Below are 25,661 nucleotides of genomic sequence, written 5' to 3'. Positions count from 1 at the left end.
AAATTCCACTAAGCATAATTTTCTGTTCTCTTGTGTTGTTGGAAGGACTCACTGGAGGGGAGAGGAAATCTGAGTGGAGTGCACGGTTGTGAGCAGAACATTTGATAAAGTAAAACTGTCTTTCTGAGAGATGAACAAAACAGTGGGAGCCAACTGCTTCCTATAATAATAATACGTAAAAATGAAAGTAGCTTCCACTGTGCTTTTAGAAATAATTTTGTCACAGCAATCTATCAAAGGAAGACCTTAATCCATGCCAAAAGGAGACATGCTTTTAAATACTTACTCTTGGATTTTATTTATTTATTTTTTTAAAATTTTTTTTCAACGTTTATTTATTTTTGGGACACAGAGAGACAGACATGAACGGGGGAGGGGCAGAGAGAGAGAGGGAGACACAGAATCGGAAACAGGCTCCAGGCTCCGAGCCATCAGCCCAGAGCCCGACGTGGGGCTCGAACTCACGGACCGCGAGATCGTGACCTGGCTGAAGTCGGACGCTTAACCCACTGCGCCACCCAGGCACCCCTGGATTTTATTTTTTAAAGTAATTTCTGTGCCCGACGTGGGGCTCGAACTCACGAACTGCGAGCTCGTGACCGAGCTGAAGTTGGACGCTGAACTGACTGAGCCCCCCAGGCGCCCCGTATATCACTGTGCTTTTACTCTGCATTTCGCTGATGGCCAGTGGTACATCGCACATCTCCTGTGCTTGTTTTCTATGTGCATGTCCTCTTTGGAGAAACGTCTCTGTGTTTTTTGCCCATTTTCTAATTGGTTTATTCTACTGTTGGATCTTGAGAATGCTTTAAAATTTTTTTTTTTTTTTTTTTTTTTTTTTTTTTTTTTTTTTTTTGCAGGGGGCGCCTGGGTAGCTCAGTCAGCTAAGTGCCCGACTCTGGATTTTGGCTTGGGTCACGATTTCGTGATTTGTGGGTTCGAGCCCCACGTGGGGCTCTGCGCTGATAGCAGGGAGCCTGCTTGGGATTCTTTCTCTCTCCATCTCTCTCTCTGACCCTCCCCTGCTCGAGCTCTCTCTCTCTCTCTCTTTCTTTTTTTTTTTTTAATTTTTTTTCAACATTTATTTATTTTTGGGACAGAGAGAGACAGAGCATGAACGGGGGAGGGGCAGAGAGAGAGGGAGACACAGCATCGGAAACAGGCTCCAGGCTCCGAGCCATCAGCCCAGAGCCCGACGCGGGGCTCGAACTCACGGACCGCGAGATCGTGACCTGGCTGAAGTCGGACGCTTAACCGACTGCGCCACCCAGGCGCCCCTCTCTCTCTCTTTCAAAATAAACTTAAAAAAAATTTTTTTTTAATTAAAACAATTTAATGGCTCAGTCTGTCCAACTCTTGATTTCGGTACAGGTCATTATCTGAAGGTTGGTGGGATCGAGCACCGTGTTGGGCTCCATGCTGACTGTGCAGAACCTGCCTGGCACTCTCTCCCCCTCTCTCTCTGCCCTTCCCCCACTTGAGTTTTCTCTCTCACTCGCTCTCAAAATAAATCAACATTAAAGAAAAGTTTTTTTGAGGGAGAGAGGATCCCAAGCAGGCTCCACACTCAGCATGAAGCCCGATGTGGGGCTCGAACTCACAACCAAGAAAGACATCATGACCTCAGCCAAAATCAAAGGGTTGGACCCTTAACCGACTGAGCCACCCAGATGCCCCAAGAATTCTTTTTTGCATATACAGTATACATATCCGTGTGTAATTATAGTTGAGTGAATTTACTTGAAGAGCTTGGACGGTATTTGGGGGGTATTGAATAATTTCTTTCAGCCCAGTCTATCTGAGCACCTTCTGAGGGCAAAGCGATACATGAGCACGGCGGTGTGAAACGTTAAAGCCTACCTTAGTCATCCCTCCCCCGAGTGGGGCTTGGAAGATCCTTCCATATTCTAGACACTCGTCTTCTGTTTGGTATGTGGTCTGCGAGTATTTTCTCCAAGCCTGTAGTCTGTCTTTCTACCCTCTTAGCAAAAATCTGTTTACAAAAACTCTCATGTGATCAATCAAATCTTGGCAAAGCCCGACTCAGGAAGTGAGAAGAGTGACAGGGCCACATGAGAGAGATTAAACGACACTTTTCCTGTTTTTATAGAAGTTTGGCTGGATTCCCAAAGCCGAGAACGATTGCGGATAATGGCCGTGCCTTTAAAAACCAGGGGAGCTGGATGCACGCAGGCAGGATTTACCAAGAGGTGCCAAAATAGTCCACCACCATCCCTCCCTGCCTCTGTAAGAGGGGACAAGGGAGTTGAGGAGTTCATTTCAAGGGCATTCTTAGATGTGGCAAGAGATTCAAGTCTTTTTTTTTTCTCCATATGGAGGAATGGGATGCTTCCCTGCAACCCACTGGCCAGATGCTGGAGTCCAAAGGGAACCACAGTAGAGACGGGGGTGTCTGCGAAGGGGGGACGACAGGCATGTCACTACCGGGCCAGATGGTAGGTAAGCCACAGACGCTGTGGGGACAGCCGTGGACTGCTATTTGACAGGGGCAAGAAGAACTTTAGGGGCGGCCGTGGATGTGTCTTCAGGATTTTTGAGGGCACTCGTGGAGAAAGAGACTTGTCCTTGACAGGAGACGTCTGAAGGCAGAGAACCGGGGCTAAAGCTGCCCTGTGCATCAGTGGGTCCTGCCGCACTTGGTCATCTGTCAGGGTGAGAATGTCATGGAAAATGTGAGCCTGGTGGACCCCAGGGATGCCAGGCCTGAGCCATCCAGGAAGGACCCTGACCAAGAGCACTTTGTGGCAGGGTGAGGCTGAAGGAGACCGTGCATGTATGGCTGGAATCTAGGGTAGTTGGTCACTGGGGCAAGAGCTGATGGTGGCTATTGGGCAAGAGCCAATGGTGGCCACTGGGGCAAGAGCCAATGGTGGCCATTGGGGCAAGAGCTGATGGTGGCCATCAGAGGGTAGCCAGAGAATTCGTCGTCCTCGGGAGGGGCTCCTGTGGTGCAGAGGGTCCCATAAGAGTCTCAGAGGCACCACCAACAGATCCCATGGAAGGCCAGTGTTGGAGGCCTGCTGTGAAGAGCGTCCTGACCACCAGCCACAACGGCACCAGATCGCGGGCCTCTTCCTTCAATTCCTCCCTCCTTCGCCCAATCCTTGACGCTCAGTGAGGAGAAGAGGAAAGAAAGGGGAAGGAGGAACAGAACAGCCCATGACTCCTGTCTTAGATTCTCCAGTGGCAGGTCCTGTGATACGGATCTTTATGAAAGTGATTTATGAGAAAGTGTTCCCAGGAAAACAGATAGGGGGATGGGGGTGCAGGAGGAGGAGGGGGAGGAAGTTATGCAAGGGTGTACCAGACACTGAGATTCTTTGGAAAGTGACTCGTTAGGAAGTGTGACTAGGTGATCTTGAGCACAGTCCCAACAACGGGTCCTGTCCCGGCACAGCTTTCCCCAGTCAGGAACAAGGGACCCGGAGCACTAATAGTCTTGCACCCAACGGCCATTGGTTTGGGTTCTGCCTGGGGTTGGCAAGAATGGGAATCCCAAGGTACATCCCGCCGTGGGTTCCGAAACTGTGTTCGGGCAGCTTGAGGGCAGGCTTCTGACCAAGAGACACAGGTGCCGGCCATGAAGAATGAGAGGGAAGGGATCCGGAAGGGATCCGAGCAAAGCCTCGGCAATGTCTGCTGGAGCCCCGCGCCTGCGGGTCCCGAGTCGGGCTGCGTGAGGCTTCGCTCTGGGCTGGGCTGGGCTTTCGTGGCCTGGAGTTAAGACTGGTCTTAGAGCTGAATGTAAAGGAAGGATAAATCCAGGAGAGTCTATCTGATAACAACGAAATGAGGTCTTGGTGTAGATGCCCTTTTACAGGTTGAGGAAATTCCTTTCTATCTCATTTGCTGCTAGTTTTTTTGTTTGTTTGTTAAAATTTTTTTTAATGCTTATTTATTTTTGAGAGAGAGAGAGAGAGAGAGAGAGAGACAGAACATGAGCAGGGGAAGGGGAGAGAGAGAGAGAGGGAGACACAGAATCCGAAACAGGCTCTAGGCTCTGAGCTGTCGGCACAGAGCCCGACGCGGGGCTCGAACCCACGAACCTTGAGATCATGACCTGAGCCAAAGCTGGACGCTTAACCACTGAGCCACCCAGGCACCCCTGATCTGTTGCATTTTCATTGCAGTTCAGTTTAAAATCGTTTCTAATTTTTCTTGAGACTTTCTCTTTGACCCATGGATTATTGAGAAATGTGTTGCATAATTTTGGGGGTTGGGAGATTTTTATAATTATCTTTTTTGGTTTTCCATCTAATTGTTTTCTGGCTTAATTCCATTATTATCGAGGACAGATGTAAAATTTCAATTTGCTTACATGTGTTATAAAGTTTGTCGTGCGACACGGTCTGTCTTGGGGGCAGTCCCACGTGCACTTGAACGATGCGTCTTCTGCCACTGTTGAGTGGGGCGGTCTATAAATGCCCATTAGGCCAATTTCAGAAACACATATTGTGGTTTGACCTGAGTGCCAACACTGTGGGGGCGGGGGGGAGGGGGTAGGATAAAATAACGTTACCGTTCACATAGAAGAATAAAAGCCTAAGTATATATAAGGTTTTATGGTTAAAAAACTGTGGGGGCGCCTGGGTGGCTCAGTCGGTTAAGCGGCCGCCTTCGGCTCAGGTCATGAACTCACGGTCCGTGAGTTCGAGCCCCGCGTCAAGCTCTGTGCTGACAGCTCAGAGCCTGGAACCCGCTTCGGATTCTTTGTCTCCCTCTCTCTCTGCCACCCCCTGCTCGTACTCTGTCTCTGTCTCTCTCTCAAAAATAAACATTAAAAAAAAAAAAAACTTTAAGTAAATACAAGAGCTTCTGACAGTTTCTGAACCTCAGCAAGACAAAACTTTGTTTCTCCCAAGCCAGTAGTCAGTTAAGCCATCGCTGAAACAACAGAGAAGGTATTTGTTTCTTGAACATTTGAACATCACATTGGCGAGAACTGACAGGTTTGTAGGTGAAGGTGTGGATAAATGAATATCCCTCTACACGGTAGGGAGAAGGTGGACTGATAACGACGTTTCTGCCCGTTTTGCTTCTAGAAATCTAGCCAAGAAGCAGTCTTCGCTTCTTAGCACCAACAGGCATTACGAGCCTGTTCACTTCAGCATCGTTAATCCAGTTGAAGGATCCGCAGCTCAAAAAGGCATCACCAGGGGAGTCATTTAACGGGCCGTTAAACAGAAGGACGTGGTGTGCGAAAACCCTCAAGACCCATTTTTCTTCTAAGTTCCAGTCTTTCTCTCTCTCTCTCTCTCCTCTCTTTTTTAAAAGTTTATGTCTTTGGATGGGGCGCCTGAGTGGCTCAGTAGGTTAAGCGTCCGACTTCAGCTCAGGTCACGATCTCGCGGTCCATGAGTTCGAGCCCCGCGTCGGGCTCTGGGCTGATGATGGCTCAGAGCCTGGAGCCTGCTTCCGATTCTGTGTCTCCCCGTCTCTCTGCCCCTCCCCCGTTCATGCTCTGTCTCTCTGTGTCTCAAAAATAAATAAACGTTAAAAAAAAATAAAGAAATCCTGGCCAGCTGAGGTGCTGGGAGAGGCAGCAGGGAGAAAGCGGTGGAAGATGGAAGCTATGATGCTCAAGAAGGCAGAAGCCTCCAAAGGCCTCAGAGGCAGAAGCATTTAGGAAAGAAAAGAGGGCAACTTGCGAAGAAGTCAGGAAGGGATCGGCCTTTGGGAGGACGGGCTCACAGAACAGAACCTCGGGAGGGATTGGGAGGAAAGCTGCACCGTCATCAGTGTTAACAAGCTTCTAACCTGCTCATGATGACAACACAGCACTGTTCCCACACGATGAACGCAGTTGCCAAAGGTCATCACATATCTTTAGGCGTCGGCTTTGCAAAAGTCAGGGATAAAGCGGTTTTTCCTCAGGACTCAGCAATTTATGGGAAATGCTCTAAGTGTACTTTATTTTGGGGCCTGGAAGGAGAACTACTTTTGTGTGTGTGTGTGTGTGTGTGTGTGTGTGTGTGTGTGTGTGAAACCCACACGAAATTTATCAGCAGAATCCTGTTAACTCTACCTTCGCAGCCTATCCAGGATCAGAACCCTTCTCACCGCCTCCGAGCACAGCGCGCCGTTTCCGCCCTTGACTCGTTTCGTGGGATTCACAACACAGGTGTCACACGTGCGAGTTCACATACAAGTCGGGTCATTCCCTCCTCTGCTCCGACCCCTCCAAAGTCTGCCCCTCCAACTTGGAGTGAAAACAAACGCTTAACAATAGCCTAAGTGCCCTGATGAATTGGCGGCCTCCCTTCTCCCTCTGTGACTCATCTACTCCTCTCTAGCTCAGGTCTCCATAAAAAGTCTGGCGAATGGAGAACCCTTGTACACCCTAGACATTCTTCCACCCTTTGCACCTGCTGTGCCTTCCGTTTGGAGCCCTGTTCCTCCTGGGGCTCCTCATAACTTGCTCCCTCACCTCCTGGAGACCATTGCTCATATATCACCTTCCCAGTAAGGCCTTTCTTGACACCCTACTCTTGATGGCCTTAATAAAAATTGACCCTATCTTGGGGCGCCTGGGTGGCTCAGTCGATTAAGTGTCTGACTTCGGCTCAGGTCACGATCTCACGGTCTGTGAGTTCAAGCCGGGAGTAGGGCTCTGTGCCGACTGCTCGGAGCCCGGAGCCTGCTTCGGATTCTGTGTCTCCCTGTCTCTCTGCCCCTCCCCCACTTGCTCGCGCTCTCTCTCTCTCAAAATAAATAAACATTAAGCAAATAAAGAGAAAGAAAAGAAAAAGAAAAGACTGTGAGTGTGAATTCACACCGTGTGTGGCAATGAGATTTACAGGTGATGGGATTCAATCCAGTTCCCTTTCTTGAAGATGGCCAGGCCAGGGTGGTCTAGAATTCTGGCCCCTTGCACTCAGCACACCCATGAACTTGGGAAGCCCACGGCCCGGCTCTGAGCCTCAGTCCGCCATCCAAAGCTCCTCCCCAAGATTCTTGTGGGATCGGAACGGTTAACGTCTGGCACGCCTCTGGCACAATCCCCTGTTACAGATTCGATGCTCGGTAAAATTTCCCTTTCCTGCCTCCTTCCTCCCTTTGCAGTCAGGAAACCCCACTCTGCCGTGTCTTCTTCCCTCCCGGGGGAGGGGGGGGGTGGGGCGCCCCAGGGGAAGCTCATGTGCCAGGACTTGGTGAGATTGAGCAAGACCAGAGATGCGCTCCTCTGGACCCAGCTGCGCACGGATGGGGACGGGTTCTGGGAACTTTAGATGAAGGAAGCGAAAGGGGGCGTGGGCAAGGAGAACCGCCACACTGGCCTCTGGACCTTCTGGTCTGGCTCCCCTCTCCCGAATGGTAAAAATGAGGAAGTCAGGGGGGCTTAAGAGGAGGGGACAGGGAGTAGATACACCCCAGAGGAGGAGGAGAGCGGACCTGCCCCGTATCCAGCCCCTTCCTCGCGCAAGCCTTCCGATCCCTTCCCCACTCCAGTCGGGGAAACAGGAGATCCCAGCTTAGAGCCTCCTGGGCTTTGGCACACAGACACCGGCAGGACTCTGGTCGCGTAGGTGACCCCCACTCGGGATCTCCAGGATTTCGTGTTTTCCAACCCTGGGCATTGCTGCGCAAGGAGTTCCAGACGCAGGTAACCAGCCTGGCACTTAGGGGAGACCAAGAAATGGTAAGGGACAGCTTGGGGATTCAGTGGCCGAGGGGAGGTTTTACACTCTATTCCCTTCCCTGGGTTGGGCTTGAAGTATGGGGGGGCCGAGTCTCAGGCAGACTCAGCCCCGTTCCAGCCCCCACCCCACCGCGGCCCTAACCGCGGTACTAACCCCAGCTTCCCCTTAACCCCAGCCCCAGCTTGGACCTCAGAATCAACTGGAATCTTAACACCAGCCCCTTCCCAAAGTTGACCCCGACTCTGTTTCCAGCTTCAGCACCAGGCGTAGGCTCAGCCACATCCCCGACCCCAGCCGGCAGGACGTGCCCCTCGGTGCCAGCCCGGCATTGGCCCCGGTCCCGGCCAGTACTGCATTTAGCTCCTACTTTACCTCCTTCCATCCCCAGCTCAACGCAACCCCGCCCGACCCCCAGTCCCGACCCCACGTCCAACCTCGCCCACAAACCCAGAACCAGGCCCAAGCCTCTCTCCGACCCTGGGCGCGCCCTCAACCTGAGTTCACCTCTTCCTTGGACTCTGGGCCTGACCTGGGCTCCCACCGAGTCCCAGCCTCCCCGCTTCGCCCCAGCTCCTGCCTCAACCTGGCCCCCTGGCCCTGCTTCCCTTTCAGCCCCGGTAGCCCCAGCGTTGGTCCAAACATGTCTATGCAGTATGAAAAGTTCCAGCATTCGGAGACAGAGAAGCAAAGCCAGGGGTCTAGAAACGGTAAGAGGGATGGGGAAATGTTCCCTCCTTCAATACAGTCTTCAGGGGTAGAGGGTTTCTGCTGTCATACCTGCACCCTTACCGTGTGTGGGCTGCAGGGGGGCCCCCATCCCGAGGGGGTCCGGTCCCAGCCTCTGGGGACCCCAGTGTGAAGACAGGGACAGAGAGGGCCACAGGGGGCCCGGATCCCTCTGCTCTGGAGGAGGCCGTGAGGGTTAGCATCGAGGGAAGAGTATTTGGGTTCAGAAGGAAACCCACCTGTGAGCCTGGCGGGGCTCCAGCTCTCTCTGGGTCCTTCTGCCCCTCCCCCAACTCTGATACCGTCTTGCCCATCACCGTCCCCCTCCATCTGTGGGTCCTTGTGTCCGTGCGTCCCCACGGAGGCGCGAGGGGCCCAGGTGACTGAGGGCTTGGGCTGGTCCCTGAGGGGTCAGAGGCCTGGGCGCACCCCGCCCCACATGTCCTGCCTCGGCCTCCCAGCATTACCCGCGACAGCCCTCATCCCTGACTGGTCCCTGGGCCCTCTCCTCCTCCCTGTCCCGCCCTGACGCCCTCTCCCCTCGCAGGGCCGCCTCCGCCTCTCCACCACCTGCAGGGGCTCTGCTCTGGCCCCCGGCCCTTCCTGTTCTCACTGGGCATCAGCCTCCTCCTGCTGGTTGGCATCTGTGTGATCGGATCCCAGAGTGAGGGGAGCGGCGTGGGCAGGGAGGAGAGAGCTCACGGGGGTGGGGGTGGGGTGGTGGCGGGTAGGGTGGCCGCTGGCTCTGTCACTTGGTGCGGTTGGCTGAGTAGCCCAGTGGCCTAACCCCTCCAGACCGGGACACCGGATAAGGATAGGGCCCGTCCCTCTGGGTTGGGTCATGTGAGGAGACCGCAGGACAATGCGCGCGGTGAGCCTGCTGGCTGCCCGCTCACAGAGGGCCTGATAAATCCCAGCATGCTTTGTCCCCTCCCCATCAGATTCCAAGTGTCAGAGGGACCTGGTGACCCTGGGAGCCACTTTCAGCAACTTCACCTCAAGCACTGTGGCCGAGCTCCAGGCCCTGAACGCCCAGGGTGAGCCTGGCACACGGAAGGGGCTCCATGGGGGCGGGGGCGGGGGTGGGGGAGGGGGTCCCGAGCACCGAGTCCCCCCCCCCCCCCCCACGTGTCCTCCAGGCGGCAGTTTGCAAGAAACGACGACGTCTCTGAAAGCGGAGGTGGAAAATCACAAGCGGGAGCTGCAAGCAGGTGAGAAGCCGCGGCCCCCCGGGGGGAGGGGTGGGGGTGGGGGTGGGGGTGGGGGGAGCGGCCTCGGTGCTGACCCCCTGCCCTGCAGCCCGCAGCCTGAACGACAAGGTGTTCGCCCTGGAGAGCAAGCTGGAGAAGGACCAGCGGCAGCTGCGAGCAGGTGGGGGCCCTGTCCCCGTCACCGGGGCGTGGCGCGCAGGCGGGACAGGGCGCAGAGGTCCCTAGGCTGGCCCGCGCGGGGACGCCTGGCTTCCGGGGGCTCGCTGAGCCCCCCCAGGCGCTGCCCCCGCTGCCCACCTGTGTGTGTGTCCCAGATCATTCCGATACCCTCGCTCGAGTCCAGCAGCTGGCCGAGGACCTGAGGACCCTGACCTGCCAGGTGGCCGCTCTCAAGAGCAACGGTGAGGGGCGTGGGGGTGCTGCGCCCCATTTCCTGCTCGTCCCCCCACCCCCACCCCTGGGTGGCATCTCAGAACCTCCCCACCCCTCAGGCTCTCAAAGTACCTGCTGCCCAGTCAACTGGCTGGAGTTCGAGGGCAGCTGCTACTGGTTCTCGCGCTCCGGGAAGACCTGGCCGGAGGCCGAGAAGCACTGCCGGCTGGAGAACGCGCACCTGGTGGTCGTCAACTCCAGGGAGGAGCAGGTGAGCGCCTCAGTGCCGGGGTCCCCTTGAGGGCAGCGGTTCTCAACCTCGGCCGGGCCGTCGGAATCCCCGAGGGGGCTTGGTTGAGCTCTGTCACCCGCTGAGCCACTCCCAGAAGTTTCATTGGCCGGGGGCATCGGGGCAACCGCCCCCAGTGTCCCCCAACGGGCTGAATGGACACGTCAGGTTCAGAACTGTGAGCCCAGGGAGTAGGCTGGGCTGGAGAGAAGTCACCCTTGCCCTTCTGTCGCCCCAGAACTTTGTGCAGGAACATATAGGCTCCTTACACGTCTGGATGGGCCTCAGTGATGCCGAAGGAGTCTGGAAATGGGTGGATGGGACGGACTATGCGACCAACTTCAAGTGAGTGTGGCCTGGCTTTCTGTGACCCTCTGCCCCCTTCAGCTCCTGCCCCTCCGGGGTCTGACCCTCAGTCCCTTGTCCCCGAGCCTGGGTTCTGGGCCCTCTGGCCATTGTCCTCTCTCCGCAGGAACTGGAGGCCGGGCCAGCCGGACGACTGGCATGGGCACGGGCTGGGCGGGGGCGAGGACTGTGCCCACTTCCACCCGGACGGCTGGAACGATGATGTCTGCCAGAGACCCTACCGCTGGGTGTGCGAGGCCCGCCTGGGCGTGGCCGGCTAGCGCGGTGGCCGGGCGCTGCCCGCGGGCCACCCGGCCACCAAGCTGCAGGGAGTGGGAGGGGGCCTTCCCCTGAGACCCCTGATAGGACCCCATGGGACAGGACTGAGCCCTGGGAGTTTGGGTCACTGCCACCATTTTGAATGTTACCCTCCTTGGTGTTCAAAAGACCATCTAGACTTCCTTCAGGTGTTTGTTTGTTTGTTTTAATTTCAGCTTTACTGAAGTATAATCGACCCACCAAACTGCAAGGTGTTTGAGGTGTGCATCATTGCGATTTGATGTTCGTATACACTGTGAAAGGGTCCCCCGTGTGGTTAATCACCTCGTGGATCCATCGCGTGTGTGTGTGTGTGTGTGCGCGCGCGCGAGAACACGCGAATCCTACTCTCTCAGTAAATCCCAATTATACGATAGTGTTCACGACTAGCGACCGTGAGATCCTCAGACCTTAGTCATCCCGTAACTACGACTTTGTTTGTTTTTTTTTTTTTAATTTTTTTTCAACGTTTTTTAATTTATTTTTGGGACAGAGAGAGACAGAGCATGAGCGGGGGAGGGGCAGAGAGAGAGGGAGACACAGAATCAGAAACAGGCTCCAGGCTCTGAGCCATCAGCCCAGAGCCCAACGCGGGGCTCGAACTCACGGACCGCGAGATCGTGACCTGGCTGAAGTCGGACGCTTAACCGACTGCGCCACCCAGGCGCCCCATCGTAGCTACGACTTTGTACCGTTTAACCAACCTCTCCTTACCAACCACCTCACTCCCCAGCCCCACCAGCCTACTCTCTGTTTCTATGAATTTGATCTTTTCTTTTTGTTTTTTGATTCCACATATAAACGGTACCATGCGGTATTCGCCTTTTCTCTGGTTCATTTCACTTTGGCGGAACGCCCCCAGGGTCTATCCCTATTGTTGCAAACGGTAGGCTTCCCTTCCTTCTCACGGCTGAACACGGTTCCGTTATATTATCTACACCACATCTCTATCCGTTCATCCGTTGACGAACATGCAGGCTGTGTCCATATCTTGGTTATTGTGACGAACGCTGCGGTGAATATGGGGGTGCGGATATCTCTTTCGTACTCTGTTTTCATTTCCTTTGGGTATATGCCCAGAGGTGACACTGACGGATCACGTGGTCATTCTATTTTGAATTTTTGGGGGCAACCGTCATCCTATTTTCCACGGTGGCCTGCACCGATCCACATTCCCACCAACAGGGCACGATGGCCCTCTTTCTCCACAGCTTTGCTGACGTAAGTTTTTGTGTTAAACCTTAAAAATCAACCTTATCGAGATATAATCCTCACACGATATAACACACCCACTTAAGGAGTAGAGATGACTTCTGAAACATGTAAATACCTCAGTAACGTCCACGCAATCCAGGTGCAGAGCATGTCCGTCAGCCCAAAGTTTCCTTACGCCCTGCTTCCTTTATCTCCGGGTGCTAATATTTATGATCTGCTTTTTTTCTCTATTGATTGGTTTCGCCGATCCTAGAATTTCACAGTATATTGTTTCGTGAAGCCATATGTATTTCATATTGCCTGATTTTCAGCAAACTTTCTTTTTTAATTGTTAAAACTTGTTTATTTTTGAGAGAGAGAGACAGAGACAGAGACAGAGCACCAGTGGGGGAGGGGGAGAGAGAGAGAGAGAGACATAGAATCCGAAACAGGCTCCAGGCTCTGAGCTGTCAGCACAGAGCCTGATGTGTGACTCGAACCCGGGGACAGTGGGATCATGACCTGAGCCGAAGTTGGATGCTTAACCGACTGAGCCACCCAGGTGCCCCAATCTTTTTTTTTCTTCTTTTCAATGTTTTTTTATTTCTGAGAGAGAGAGCGGGGAAGGGGCAGAGAGAGAGGGAGACACAGAATCCGAAGCAGGATCCAGGCTCCGAGCAGTCAGCACAGAGCCCAAAGTGGGGCTTGAACTCACGGACTGTGAGATCATGACCTGAGCTGAAGTCGGACGCTCAACGGACTGAGCCACCCAGGTGCCCCTTCAACAATCTTAAAATAGGAAAATGGAGAAAGTTAGGTGAGGCCTTGGAGAGTCCTATGTTATCGTAAAACGGCATTTCCTTTTTACATACAGTTGAGTTCAATTCTTTTCTCTTGCTTAAAAGCTGCATAAACCTAGGGTGATTAAAAAAAAAAAAAGGCAATTATTTAATTTCTTTGAAGAGCCCAGAGTTGGGGAAATGTTGCTTAGATGCCCAGGTGTATTGGTTAGCTATTGCTGTGTAACATCCATCCCAATGCTCAGTAGCTTAAAACAATAAACATTTATTATAGCTCATGAGTCTAGAGGTCATCTGGATGGTTTCTGGTCTGGCCAGAGTCGCCCACGCATTTGTGGTCAGCTGGCGGGTTGGCTGGGAGCTGGCTGGTCTAGGATAGCCTCACTCCCATGTCTGACATTTGGTTGGCTCTGGGCTGGGACAGCGTGGACGTCTGGATCGTGTTAGGCTGGTCTGGGCTTCTTGGCACAGTGTTTGGGCTGGTTTCAAGAGAGTAAGCGGAAGAGTACAAGAACTCTGGACTCTCAGTTCTGGAAACGAAGCATCTCTTCTGTTTCAGGCTATTGGCCAAAGTAGATCACAAGGCAGCCCACGTTCAAGGAGGTGGAAAATAGGGCTTTTGATTGAAGGAGCTGCAAATCCTATCGTGGAGAGGACAGATACCGTGATGGGCGGAGATTGCTGTTTTTGTGATCGATCTAGCTCACCATCTCAGCCACAAAGAGCCAACATCTCACTAAAGACTCCCACGAAAAGAGAGGGCAGGATCCATTGATTGCTAGATTCCCTCCACCGAGAAACCTGCCTGCACATAGGAGGATTTCTTTATTTTTTAAATATTTTTTTAATGTTTATTTACCCTATTTCATTTTTTTCAGAGGGAGAGAGACAGAGCATGAGCAGGGGAGGGGCAGAGAGAGAGGGAGACACAGAATCCGAAGCGGGCTCCGAGCTGTCGGCACAGAGCCCGCTGCTGGGCTCGAACCCGCGAACTGTGAGGTTGTGACCTGAGCCGAAGTCGGACGCTTAACCCACTGAGCCACCCAGGTGTTCCAGGAGGATTTCAATTAGTATTAATTAAAGTCAAAGAGGGTGGTGTCAAAGGGAAGGCATGGGAAGGGCCAAGTTTAGCTCTGGGGAGGCAGCCCGCTTCCACTCCTCCCTGCCCGCATCACTTGAAAATCATCAGGCTGGAGCCAGGGGGGTCTTGGTAGGAAGTGCTCTGAGGACAGCAGGAAGTGATGGGGTCCAGAGGGCACCGCCCAGGGTGGAAGAGGTTACATAAGGAGCATCGGTACCCAGCTGGTTCTGTGGGCACCAAATACTGCGACCCAGGGGGGCCAAACGCACAGAACATTAAAACAACACCAATAATATTGCAAATATATTGCAAAAAAGAGTCTGAGGCTTAATGGACTGAGCCACCCGGGTGCCTCTTTTCAGTTAATGTCTTTCTCCACCGCTTGGATTTTCTAACTGCATGAAGCGTATTTTTTTTTTTTAATTAAGAAAGACCAATAAACATATGACATTGAAGAATACTAGTGAGGGGGCACCTGGGGGGCGTCAATCGGTTGAGGGCTCGACTCTTGATCTCGGCTCAGGTCACGATCTCACGGTTCTTGAGATTGAGCCCTGCTTTGGGCTCTGCCCTGACAGCATGGAGCCTGCCTGGGATTCTCTCTCTCTTCCTCTCCCTCTGCCCCTCCCCTGCTCACATGTGCATGCTCTCTCTCTCTGTCTCTCTCAAAAAGAAATAAACTTAAAAAAAAAAAAAAGGAAAAATACTAATTAGAAAATTTCACCAGCTCTCACAAGCCCTCCAAATTTGGAATGAGCGAGTCAAGGTCATGCTGTAACTGTCACCCCCCACCCTGCCCCCCGCAGCAAAGACAAAATCAAGTACAGCCTGATTGGGATGCGGCAGTGTTTCCAGAGTCACAAAGAGGAGGCTGTCCCAGCTCTGAAAAGTCAGAATCCTTGGAGGGGGCTTGGTTAGATGAAGGTGTACAATTGGTTGTAGGTTCTGAATATTTTTTTTTAAATTTTTTTTTCAACGTTTATTTATTTTTGGGACAGAGAGAGACAGAGCATGAACGGGGGAGGGGCAGAGAGAGAGGGAGACACAGAATCGGAAACAGGCTCCAGGCTCTGAGCCATCAGCCCAGAGCCTGACGCGGGGCTCGAACTCACGGACCGCGAGATCGTGACCTGGCTGAAGTCAGACGCTTAACCGACTGCGCCACCCAGGCGCCCCAGTAGGTTCTGAATATTAAGACTATCCATGTCCAGGGGCACCTGGCTGGCTCAGAAGAACGTGCCACTCTTGATCTTGGGGTTGTGAGTTCGAGTCCCACGTTGGGTATAGAGATTACTTAAAAATAAAATCTGAATTTTTAAAAATTTTATTTTAGAAAGAGAGCAGGGGAGGAGGGCAGAGGGAGAGAGAGAGACTCCCAAGCAGGCTCTATGGTCAGCACAGAGCCCAACCTGGGGCTCAGTCCCACGACCCTGGGATCACGATCCGAGCCCCAAATCAAGAGTTGGACGCTGAACCGACTGAGCCACCCAGGCGCCCCCAAAATAAAACCCGACTCTTGATTTCAGCTCAGGTCATGATCTCATGCTTTGTGGGTTCGAGCTCTGCATTGGGCTCCATGCTGAGAGTGCAGAGCCTGCTTGGGATTCTCTTTCTCTCTCTCTCTCTGTTTCTCCCAAAACAACAAACACACTTAAATGATTTTTAAAAAGTCAATGTCCAGAAAGCAGGCAGGGACTAGGAGGAAGTACAAATACCCAATGGCATTGGAAATTTCCCATGCTGGCTCTCTAACTTTGCAAGCAAACCCTCTGTATTCAGAGTTACACAAGACCTTCTTCTGAAGAAGGACTTTGGTTCGAAAGAGAGAAAACTGCCCTCTGGTGATTATGTAAGCGTCTCTGAGTTGCTTCCGGAAACAAGGAGGCTTAGGTATGGAGGTGATGCGCGACACCTGTTTCTTTGGACCAGTTTGAACCCCTATCAGAATCCTGTATTGGAAGGACTCTTTGGTTATAAACTACAGAAAAATCTCCGGGTTTAGGTAATGCAAAAAGACCATTTGTTCTACGAGGGAGTCTCACACAACCTGTTAAGGGCCGAATTGGGTGCTCCCAAAAAGAGATGTTGAAGTCCTAACACCGGGACCCGTGCCTGTGACCTTCTTTGGAAATAGAATGGCTGCGGATGTAAGCAATTTAGATGAGGTCACAGTAGGGTACGGTGAGTCTTTAACCCAATATGCCCGCTGTCCACATCAGGAGAGGAGAGGCCCAGACACCCAGGGGAGAAAGCCACGTGGCCACCCAGGTGGCAGGTCAAGGATTGCCCACCAACCACTGGCAGCTGGGAATTGGGGAGGAAGGCTCCTCGCCTCCAGGCTTCAGAGGGAGCGCGCTGACACCTGGATTTCAGGCTTCGGCCTCCACAACCTTGAGACCATCCTCTTCTGTCGTTTGGGGGGGTTCTTGGGTAAGCCAACAGGCCAGCCCAGGGCTGGGGAGGGGCTGAAGCCCTGGGACGGACTGGAAAGGGGAGCTGGAGCCCCGAGGGTCTCTTTCCCCACCCTGCCATCCGCTTCACCCCTCTTTCTCACTGCAGACCATCATTCTCTGGGGTCCCCGGCCGCTCTTTCCCCCGCCCCGCTCGGGGTTGCAGGTCTGGGGCAGCGGCCAGTCCAGGGTTAGCCCCGCCTCCCTCCTCCACGAAGCGCTGGATTAGGATTGGCTGCAGCCCGTTAGGGCACGCCTACTCTCTTTTGCCCCCGATTGGCTTTAGGGGTGGACATGTGACTCCGTCCTGGCCAATGAAACGTGAGGATCCGGAAACCGTCTGGGGCTTCTGCGAAAGAGTTTTCCTTCCAGGAGGGGAGCTCCGCTGGTTTCCCGGCTGCTCGGGGTACTTCCTTGGGGGAGGACAAGATGTTTGCGGTAGTGACGGGTGGTTCACGACTGTGGAGGGAAAGCCAAGGGGCAGGCGTGTACTTAGCTGCTGTAGCAGGGCGAGCCAGCTACCTGAGCCCTCGGGGGAAGGCAGAGAGCTGGGTGTTTGGTGCTTCCAGTACGAGCTTCATGCCATGCGCGGAGCGAGGTGCCCTGCACAGCCGGCGTCTCATGTGGCGTGAAATACACGTTGCACCCAGAGTTGCCTCACCTGGAGCTTTGAGGAAAAGAAGGACAAGAGTCCGAACAGAATCTGGAGAGCAATGCACGCATCACTGGCTACAAAGGAAGACAAGTGCCTCTAAGCAGTGCCCTGAGCATGACTAGGATTTGAAATGCCAGCGTGAGTCATAACCGGTCAGGTTTTATAAATGGAAAAGCGATCCGGCTGCGTATCATTCACAGGGTGCGTGATTGCTTCGCAGGGGTGGATGGACACCGTCTGTTGTCATTCGACGGAATGGTTTCAGAACGAGAGCGGAAAATCATTACATAAACGAGGCTAAGCCGTGCCCCGCCCTCCTAACTCCGTCCGTTTCCTACAGGTTGATTTGCACCGTCCGAGAATAGGGGACAAAATGCCAATCCACCCAGGCGTAGCCAATACTGCCTAAAATTAGCTACTTCAGAAGTCAATGCGTGAACCCTCTGGTTTCATACCCTGACCACGCCCCTAGGAATGGAGTCCTTCTGTCCCAGAAAGTCATAGAAACAGAATGTGTACGAGCCGACTGCCCTTGACGTCTGTAAGAAATCCTACACACATGGCGGTTGCAAAAAAATTTTTAAAATAAAAAAGATCGTTCCGTCTGTCCGCAAAACGTTTGTCCTAGCTGTGCTCTGCTGAAGCCCTTTGGGATTCTGTCCATCCAGCAGTGGGACAGGATGGGATGGGAAGTTACCTTGTTTCCATTACATCCGCCCCCTGGGGGGGCGGATAATCCTGAGATCTTTACCAGTTCCCTGACCACCAGTCACAGCCAGTCCCGAGATGCAGGCAGGTCTATTATCAACTGTAGGCACTGGGGTTAACCCCTTCCAGCCTCTGCTGTCCTCATCCAACCACTGCTCTTCAGGTTCTTCTGGATTCTCAGGAGGTCTCCTCTCTTAAACCGCGAGATCTTCTCTTCTTAAAGTCAAAGAAGGATTGGGTCACCTGCCTTCTGGCTCTTTCTGCTTGAGAATTACCCCCATTACCTTACCTGGCCCTGGAAACTGCTCGAATCAACATTGTCCTGTCCAAATTGTGCATGTTGTGAATCACAGCGAAGTAGACAACGAATCAAACTCCTGATCTTCTGTTTGGAACCCGAGGGCACTCAGCCCCTCTAGTCTATTCCTTTCAGGGGAAGCCATCCACCACGGCCATTGGCCATCGCTGCACCAACATGCTGAGACACTGTTGCCACATGGAACCCCACCAGCCCCAGCACGGTTGCAGCAGACCAGCTCAGGTCCCAACCTCACTACTGTGCCCAAAACCGTGGCAGCAGCTGTAGACCCTCTCTGCTGGAAATCGTTCTAATAATTTTGATAGTTTTTTTTTTCTTGTTCATATTTCTTAAAATATTTTGTTGTTGTTGTTGTTTATTTGTTTTTGAGAGGCAGAAAAAGACGGAGCACGCGCGGGGGAGGGGCAGAGAGAGAGGGAGACACGGAACCCGAAGCAGGCTCCGGGCTCCGAGCTGTCCGCGCAGAGCCCGACGCGGGGCTCGCACTCGCGAACAGAACCGTGAGATCATGACCTGAGCCGAAGTCGGACACGTAACCGATCGGGCCACCCAGGCGCCCCTTCTCATTCATATTTTAAAATTATCTTCTCTTTATTTAAACATATTAGGTTTAGTTATTTTGTATTTTCCCAATAATTCTAACATGTAAATACACAGGTCAAATTCTGATGTTTGCTATTTCTGCTGACTCTTACTTCTTTTTTTTTTTTAATTTTTTATTTATTTTTGGGACAGAGAGAGACAGAGCATGAACGGGGGAGGGGCAGAGAGAGAGGGAGACACAGCATCAGAAACAGGCTCCAGGCTCTGAGCCATCAGCCCAGAGCCTGACGCGGGGCTCGAACTCACGGACCACGAGATGGTGACCTGGCTGAAGTCGGACGCTTAACCGACTGCGCCACCCAGGCGCCCCTGCTGACTCTTACTTCTGATGCCTCGTTATCTTTGTGTTTTATGATTTCTGTGCCTGTGTCACCATGCTGAAGCTGAGGATAAGAGAACTCACAAGGTTTTCAGGATGGATTGAAATGATAAAGGGACTTGCGCTCCTGCCTAAGGAATCTGGCCCTTGTCCTGAGGGCAGTGGAGAGCCTTTGAAGGCAGATAAGATTTGAATTTTGAAACAAATCACTCTGCGGGCTGTGAGGAGACTGGATTGCCCGGGCCAGCTGGAGGCAGGGAGACCAGTTAGAATGTGGGTGTGGTCATCTGCGCTGGGGGAAGGGACCTATGCATTTATTTATTGTTGCTGTATTGATGTCCATTTCCTGCTGGACATTATGTGAGGTCCTTTACCCAGAGTCTAGGTGTTTCTTCCCGTTGTGTGTATGTGCGGTGGAGGACGGCGGAGCTTGTGGTAAAAATCAGAGGGGACAAATCACATCAATAGTAACCAAGGAACCCCCCAGCAGAGGCTGGCCCTCTAGAATAATCTTGGGTTTTTCAGCCTTCCCGAGTTGGCATTCATAAATGGCTCCAACGATACGCTTGGCTTCCTACACAGCGACAATTCTAACGTTTCCTTTCTTCCTACCTGACCCCGAATGGTGTGTAGGGATCCACCCTGTTCCAGCGTCCGACTTCAGCTCAGGTTACCAACTGTGAGATCGTAACCTTCCAGCCCAGCCCCAGAGGTAGTTAATCAAGGTGGTCCCATCCGCCTTGTCAGCGACTGGTTTAATCATGGGATACCAATCTGGCCACTTCTGGGGCCGTAGGAAAAGATGTCCTTACTGCTAAGCGGGACACATCGGGAGAGATGTTACGCCTGGATACCATGCCGTAACGGTCAAAGGAAAAGGCTAAAACACGGAGGGCAACAGAATGAGAACACAGGGAGAACATGATGCCCTGGTGATGTCGTGCCGCTGATGCGCTAGCCCTGGGTATTCCTACCTCCAGTTTCATCGATACGCGAGATAATATACTTTCTTATTGTCTAAGCCAAGTTTTTGCTACTTGCAGCCAACGAGCACGCGTCTTATGCTTTCCCGAAGGGTCTGTGATCCTAAGCAACACAATCTTCCCTTCCTTCTGGGGCTCATATTACCAAGAACTGCCATCCGCTGGGATCTCCGGGTACGGCCACTTCTCATCACCATCCCCAATACCCGGTGACATCACGGGGAAGTTGGACCCATAGCTGGAGACAAAGACAAACGTGAAAGGGAGAGAGCCCCGACTGGGGCGGGGGTATAGGATAACGGGTGGAGTGTATGGTGTAGGGCAGGGCGGCAGGGCCGAAGGCTGCTTGAGCCCCGGAGGTCGGTTGGTTGGCAACTTCGGGAGCTCCCCAGGTGAGATCTGAAACTGGCTCCTGGACACGGAGGACAGGGAGAGACCAAAGAAAGAGGTGGCCACCCCAGGTTGTTAGATGACAGTTTTTTTTATGAGAATTTTTTTTAATGTTTATTTATTTATTTTTTTTTTTTTGAGACAGAGAGAGACAGAGCATGAACAGGGGAGGGGCAGAGAGAGAGGGAGACACAGAATCGGAAGCAGGCTCCAGGCTCCGAGCTGTCAGCACAGAGCCCGACGCGGGGCTCGAACTCACGGACCTCGAGATCGTGACCTGAGCCGAAGTCGGCCGCTTAACCGACTGAGCCACCCAGGCGCCCCGATGAGAGTTTTAATAAGCAGGGAAAACTCCTATGCAAGGCTGGTCTTGGGTGGCAGCAAGATGAGGAGGTCTCAGCACTTGCCCGCCAGACTCTTAAACGTTTACACAGAAGCCTTAACAGGGTTCACTCATGTGTCCAGGCCAGATGGTCTCAACGACACATTGCTCTCTCAAGGCCGCATCCTTGAAAATGGCAGAATGTGTGCTCCAAGGACAGGAGAGTGGGTAAGGAGGCTCTGATTGCTGGGGTCAAGCTCCAGGGTCCCTTGCCCGTCGGGTCCTCTTGATGACCTTCTCCAGCAAGGTCAGTGCCAAAATGGATAATCACATTCGGGAGGACTTAGGAAGACAGCCTCCTCAATAAAGCCAAGCTAGAAACTCCATGGGTTAGTCCGAACGGGCAGAACACAAAAACTAAGCACGAACTCTCTGGTCCGAGTTTCCCCTTTTCCTTGGGGCCCCTCTCACTCTGCCTCCATCCTGAGGGCCCAAGTGCACATGGTTCCTCTCATGGCTGTGGCCTGAGGCCGCACACAACACTCTCCTTGGGTTCACTAGCCCCAGTGAAGTGGGATAGAATTTTCTTAAAGACCTAAGCAAACACTCGGGGATCCACAGCGTTACCCCATGTGTTTGTTTAGACAAACAAACCCTTAAATAGAGCTTCCTTCCTGCTAGGAATTGTTCCAAATGCTTTACAAATCCCCACGACAACCTGAGAAGTTGTGCCGATAATAACAAGGTATTACCATCATCATCATGTTTTCTGCTCTGAACTAGGTGCTATTTTACCGTGGTCGTGTTTTACGGACGAGGGAGCCGCTGCACAGATAGGTTACATAATTTGTCCAAGGGGCGCCTGGATGGCTCAGTCCTTGAAGCGTCCGACTTCAGCTCAGGTTACGATCTCACAGTTGGTGGGTTCGCGCCCCGCCTCGGGCTCTGTGCTGACAGCTCAGGGCCTGGAACCTGCTTCGGATTCTGTGTCTCCCTCTCTCTCTGTCCCTCCCCCCACCTCAAGAATAAATAAGCATGAGGGGCGCCTGGGTGGCGCAGTCGGTTAAGCATCCGACTTCAGCCAGGTCACGATCTCGCGGTCCGTGAGTTCGAGCCCCGCGTCGGGCTCTGAGCTGATGGCTCAGAGCCTGGAGCCTGTTTCCAATTCTGTGTCTCCCTCTCTCTCTGCCCCTCGCCCGTTCATGCTCTGTCTCTCTCTGTCCCAAAAATAAATAAACGTTGAAAAAAAATTTTTTTAAAGAATAAATAAGCATGAAAAACAATTAAAAATAATTTGTTCTAGGTGATTCAGCTGGTAAGTGGCAAAGCCAGAATTTAAACCTAGGCAGTCTGGTTACAGGGTCCCTGTTCCTCCCACCAGACCGTATTACCTCTCAATATCGAGTATATTAAAATACACTTACATTGCACACAAAACATAATATGTTTGCTGTTAAGGTGTTTGAAAGGGTTTTCTTTTTTAGAATTGCCTACAAGGAACGGATTGAATGCACGAACATTCAGGAAATTCTAGGAAGTGAGAAAAACTAATCTACAAATTGTGTGCCGATGTAATGAAACTTTAGCAATATGAAATTTAACCAAGATGTTGATTGGCTACCATTGTATTTTGCACACATTTCCTTAGACGTTTATTAATTTAGATTTTTGCAGTTTTTGGCTTTTAGAATATACTTTTTTTCCAGGTCCGTAACATATCTGTAAGCACTCGGAAAGCTTCTGGTCCTGAGCCCTGTGTACTCAGGGGATGAATCAGCTCTCCTCAAGGACAACAGGGAAATAAACCCACAAGCCACGGAAGAACAACCCGGCTTTATGTACCATGGAGCTCAGGTTCCAGTCTTACTCCACACTGCTGCTCACTGTTCCCAGCAATCACTGGCCACTGTCCCAAGACATCTGAGCCCTGGGCACCAACTTGTCACCTCCCGGATCTCTGGGTCCAGGACGGGTAAGCTCAGAACCCGTAAGTCACATGCCTCTGCTAGGCAGCTGGTCGACCGGATGCCCAAGGCCTCGCCTCAACCTCTGTAGGCCCAGCCCGATGTGACTTCCTTTCAGGCCAGCCCCTGCCACCACCCTGTTCAAATAAACAGTAGACACTAGACTCACAAATGTGCTTTGGATTGGTCCCACTGCAAGAAGTTCCTGGTTGTAAACCAGGAAAGAGAGACACACCCGGACTTGAGACCGGGGGAAGAAAGTTGGGTAAAGGCCGCCTGCCTGAATGGAAGAGAGAGAAGGAAGGGACCCTTTGGGGGAAGCACTGGTCAGGACTGAAAATGCTTTGCAAGTAGGGAGAGGCTGGAGAAGGCTTTTCAGAGGAAATGACCCTGAAGTGTGGGCCGGGACAAAGGAGATTTGGGCAGACAAGAGGGGCTCCGTGGGAGGCCGGGACCCCGAAGGGAAAGACCCACCCTGCACACAAGCCAGAGGTCCTGTGGCCTCAGTGGCAGCCAGGCAGGGCCTCTCCAGGGTCACAGAGACTTCGGGACTTGCCCACCCACTGCTCCTGGTGTCTGTGCAGGGAGCTCTTCCTGGGGCGGAAGAAAACAGCCCCCCCTCCCGCTTACTTGACCCCCAAAGCTCTGCCTTACACACGTTTGGCCCTAGGATGTCCAAGTGACATCCCGGCAGGGGCAGGAAAACCTGTTCTCTCACTCCCTGTCTCCTCCCACCTTGGCTTTGGTCCTGGAAGATGGTGGGTGCTCCGCAGGGACGCAGAATCCCGCCAAGCAGGGTCCCGGTAGCCCTCGGCAGATGTGAAGGGTTGTCAGCTTCGGGAGTCCCCCAAGGGGCGAGTCCTTTAAGTCCAACGCAAGGTCGCAGGCTGGGGCTGGGAAGGCAGACAGCAGCCCAGAGGATGCAGAGGTGGCTAAGAGGTTGGGTTACTGCAGAGGGGAAATGACAGCCCTCACCTCTGGCCCTTTCTGGCGTGACTCCCCCTCTAGAATCAAGACAGGAGGCCTGCAGGGAGCTGGAGACCACACTGGACCGAGAGAAGACGAAAGGGTGGCTGCCTGTGGCCAGAGGAACGGGAGGAAACGGAACGAAGGGTCACCCACACTTGGTCTACGCTTTGCTGAGACATGATTGACGCGTGCCTCGTTATTTTTTCTAATTGTTTTTTAATGTTTTTATTTTTATTTAATTTATTAAAAAAAAAATTTTTTTTTTACCTTTATTTATTTTTGAGACAGAGAGAGAGCATGAACAGGGGAGGGTCAGAGAGAGAGGGAGACACAGAATCTGAAACAGGCTCCAGGCTCTGAGCCATCAGCACAGAGCCCGATGCGGGGCTTGAACTCACGGACCGCGAGATCATGACCTGAGCTGAAGTCGGTCTCCCAACCGACTGAGCCACCCAGGCACCCCTAATGTTTTTATTTTTGACACAGAGAGAGAGACAGAGTGCAAGCGGGGGAGGGGCAGAGAGAGAGGGAGACACAGAATCGGAAGCGGGCTCCAGGCTCCGAGCTGTCCACACAGAGCCGGATGCGGGGCTCGAACTCATGAGCTGTGAGATCATGACCTGAGCCGAAGTCTGACGCTCAACCGACTGAGCCACCCAGGCACCCCGCCTCATTATTTTTGATGGAGACAAGAATCCACCTACCTAGGGACGCTGAGGGCACAGGTGCTCTTTCCCGGTGTCCCTTCCAGCTAGAACGAGAGCACGTGACTGGGGTTCAGGTGGTCAGGAGCACAGACCCTGGGCTTGGGTTTAGGCCCTGTGGTGGCAGAGAGCCAGAAGCAACGTCTAGTGGCCCGCGGTGACAGCAGTGGCCCTTGTAAGTCATCTAGGCCCTCGGCAGACCATTTTCTGCCAAAGTTCTGTAGCCTTCTGGGTAATTCCGAGACTACCTGGTGCCCTGTAATCCGCCATTTCTCTCCTTCAGTAAGTCAGAGTTAGCGCCCATGGCCTGTAATTAAGAGCTTTGACACAGACGTGAGCCAAAGTCCCAGAACCAGAAAATGCCAGGTAAGACACGTTTGGACATTTAGACACACAGACTAGGCTCAAAGCCTTCAGCGGAGCGCTCCGGCTCTCCCGATCCCTTGTCATTGGAAACTGGGCTTCCAGAAAGACCCAGGAGCCAGAGGCTGCCGGCCTTCCCCTTGGGAAGGGGTCTGGGGAGGCAGGGGTAGTGGCAGAGGGACAGGATGGGGCTGGGCTGCAAGAGGCACGGGTTGGTAGGGGGAGTCAGTGAGGAGTAAGGGAGGGTAGGATCCGGCCCGGCCCAGGCTCCAGCCTCAGCTCTGTCTTGCGGGTTCTGACTGTGACCCCGTCACCAGGCTCCTTCAGCCACAGACTCAGCAAATCCCTTACCCAGGCCCAGCCCCCCACAGGCAGTTCAGGGGACCCGGCCTCGTTCTCCATTCACATGTGGTCACCCAAGGGGACTCGTTCCCTGCACACAACGAGCCCCACCATCCTGGGTGGGCGCCTTTACCCCCTGCTTTGTTACCTACCCACCCCCCTCTTTTCAGAGCATCTCAGCCCATGTGCTGGCCTGGCCCTGACCCACAAATCCGGACCTTTGCGTCCCCATCCCCTTCCTGGGTCATGTTTCCTTCCACTATTCCAGGCCTTGGCTCTGGGCTTTGAGGTCTGTGCTGACTTCCCAAAGCCTGGTCTCTGGGTGCGCTGAAGGAGAAGATTTTGGGGGTGATGGGGTAAGAGGCAGCTCTGAAATTTATTTTTAATGTTTATTTATTTTTGAGAAAGAGAGGGAGAGAGAGAGCGCGAGCAGGGGAGGGGCAGAGAGAGACAGGGAGACACAGAATCCGAAGCAGCTCCAGGCTCTGAGCTGTCAGCACAGACCCCGACGCGGGGTTCGAACTCACGAGCCCCGAACTCACCCGGGCGCCCCAAGAGGCAGCTTTGTTAGGC

General features: G+C 53.0%; 1 protein-coding gene across 3 annotated transcripts; it reads left to right on the top strand.

Moving 5' to 3' along the window:
- Positions 1–7,175: 7,175 nt before the first annotated feature.
- Positions 7,176–11,070, top strand: CLEC10A (C-type lectin domain containing 10A). 3 transcript variants are annotated; one of them, XM_086685771.1, is made up of 12 exons: positions 7,176–7,335; positions 7,522–7,624; positions 7,914–8,008; positions 8,274–8,368; positions 8,935–9,051; positions 9,329–9,424; positions 9,527–9,598; positions 9,687–9,758; positions 9,913–9,999; positions 10,090–10,241; positions 10,498–10,604; positions 10,732–11,070. In XM_086685771.1, exons 4-12 carry the CDS (start codon positions 8,302–8,304, stop codon positions 10,883–10,885), a joined length of 924 nt encoding a protein of 307 aa, XP_086541897.1. In that variant the 5' UTR covers positions 7,176–7,335; positions 7,522–7,624; positions 7,914–8,008; positions 8,274–8,301; the 3' UTR covers positions 10,886–11,070. The 3 variants fall into 3 exon arrangements, with proteins under 3 accessions (XP_086541897.1, XP_086541895.1, XP_086541894.1); XM_086685769.1 differs by lacking the exon at positions 7,914–8,008; XM_086685768.1 differs by lacking the exon at positions 7,914–8,008 and having other exon boundaries at positions 7,178–7,335; positions 7,471–7,624.
- The last annotated feature ends 14,591 nt before the right edge of the window (positions 11,071–25,661 follow it).

The sequence above is a fragment of the Puma concolor genome, chromosome E1, assembly GCF_028749965.1.
Source record: "Puma concolor isolate L17-30 chromosome E1, mPumCon1.1.hap2, whole genome shotgun sequence".
Lineage (NCBI taxonomy): Eukaryota > Metazoa > Chordata > Mammalia > Carnivora > Felidae > Puma > Puma concolor.
The sequence above is the reverse complement of the archived record's forward strand: the minus strand, read 5'-3'. Positions and strand labels throughout refer to the sequence as shown.

What these genes read in the sequence shown, in the direction of transcription:
- CLEC10A (XM_086685769.1), top strand. Translation starts at nt 8,302, where the DNA reads ATGTCTATGCAGTATGAAAAGTTCCAGCATTCGGAGACAGAGAAGCAA. An exon ending in AAGCCAGGGGTCTAGAAACG is followed by an intron (nt 8,369 to 8,934) that starts GTAAGAGGGATG and finishes CTCCCCTCGCAG; the next exon opens with GGCCGCCTCCGCCTCTCCAC. An exon ending in CTGTGTGATCGGATCCCAGA is followed by an intron (nt 9,052 to 9,328) that starts GTGAGGGGAGCG and finishes CCTCCCCATCAG; the next exon opens with ATTCCAAGTGTCAGAGGGAC.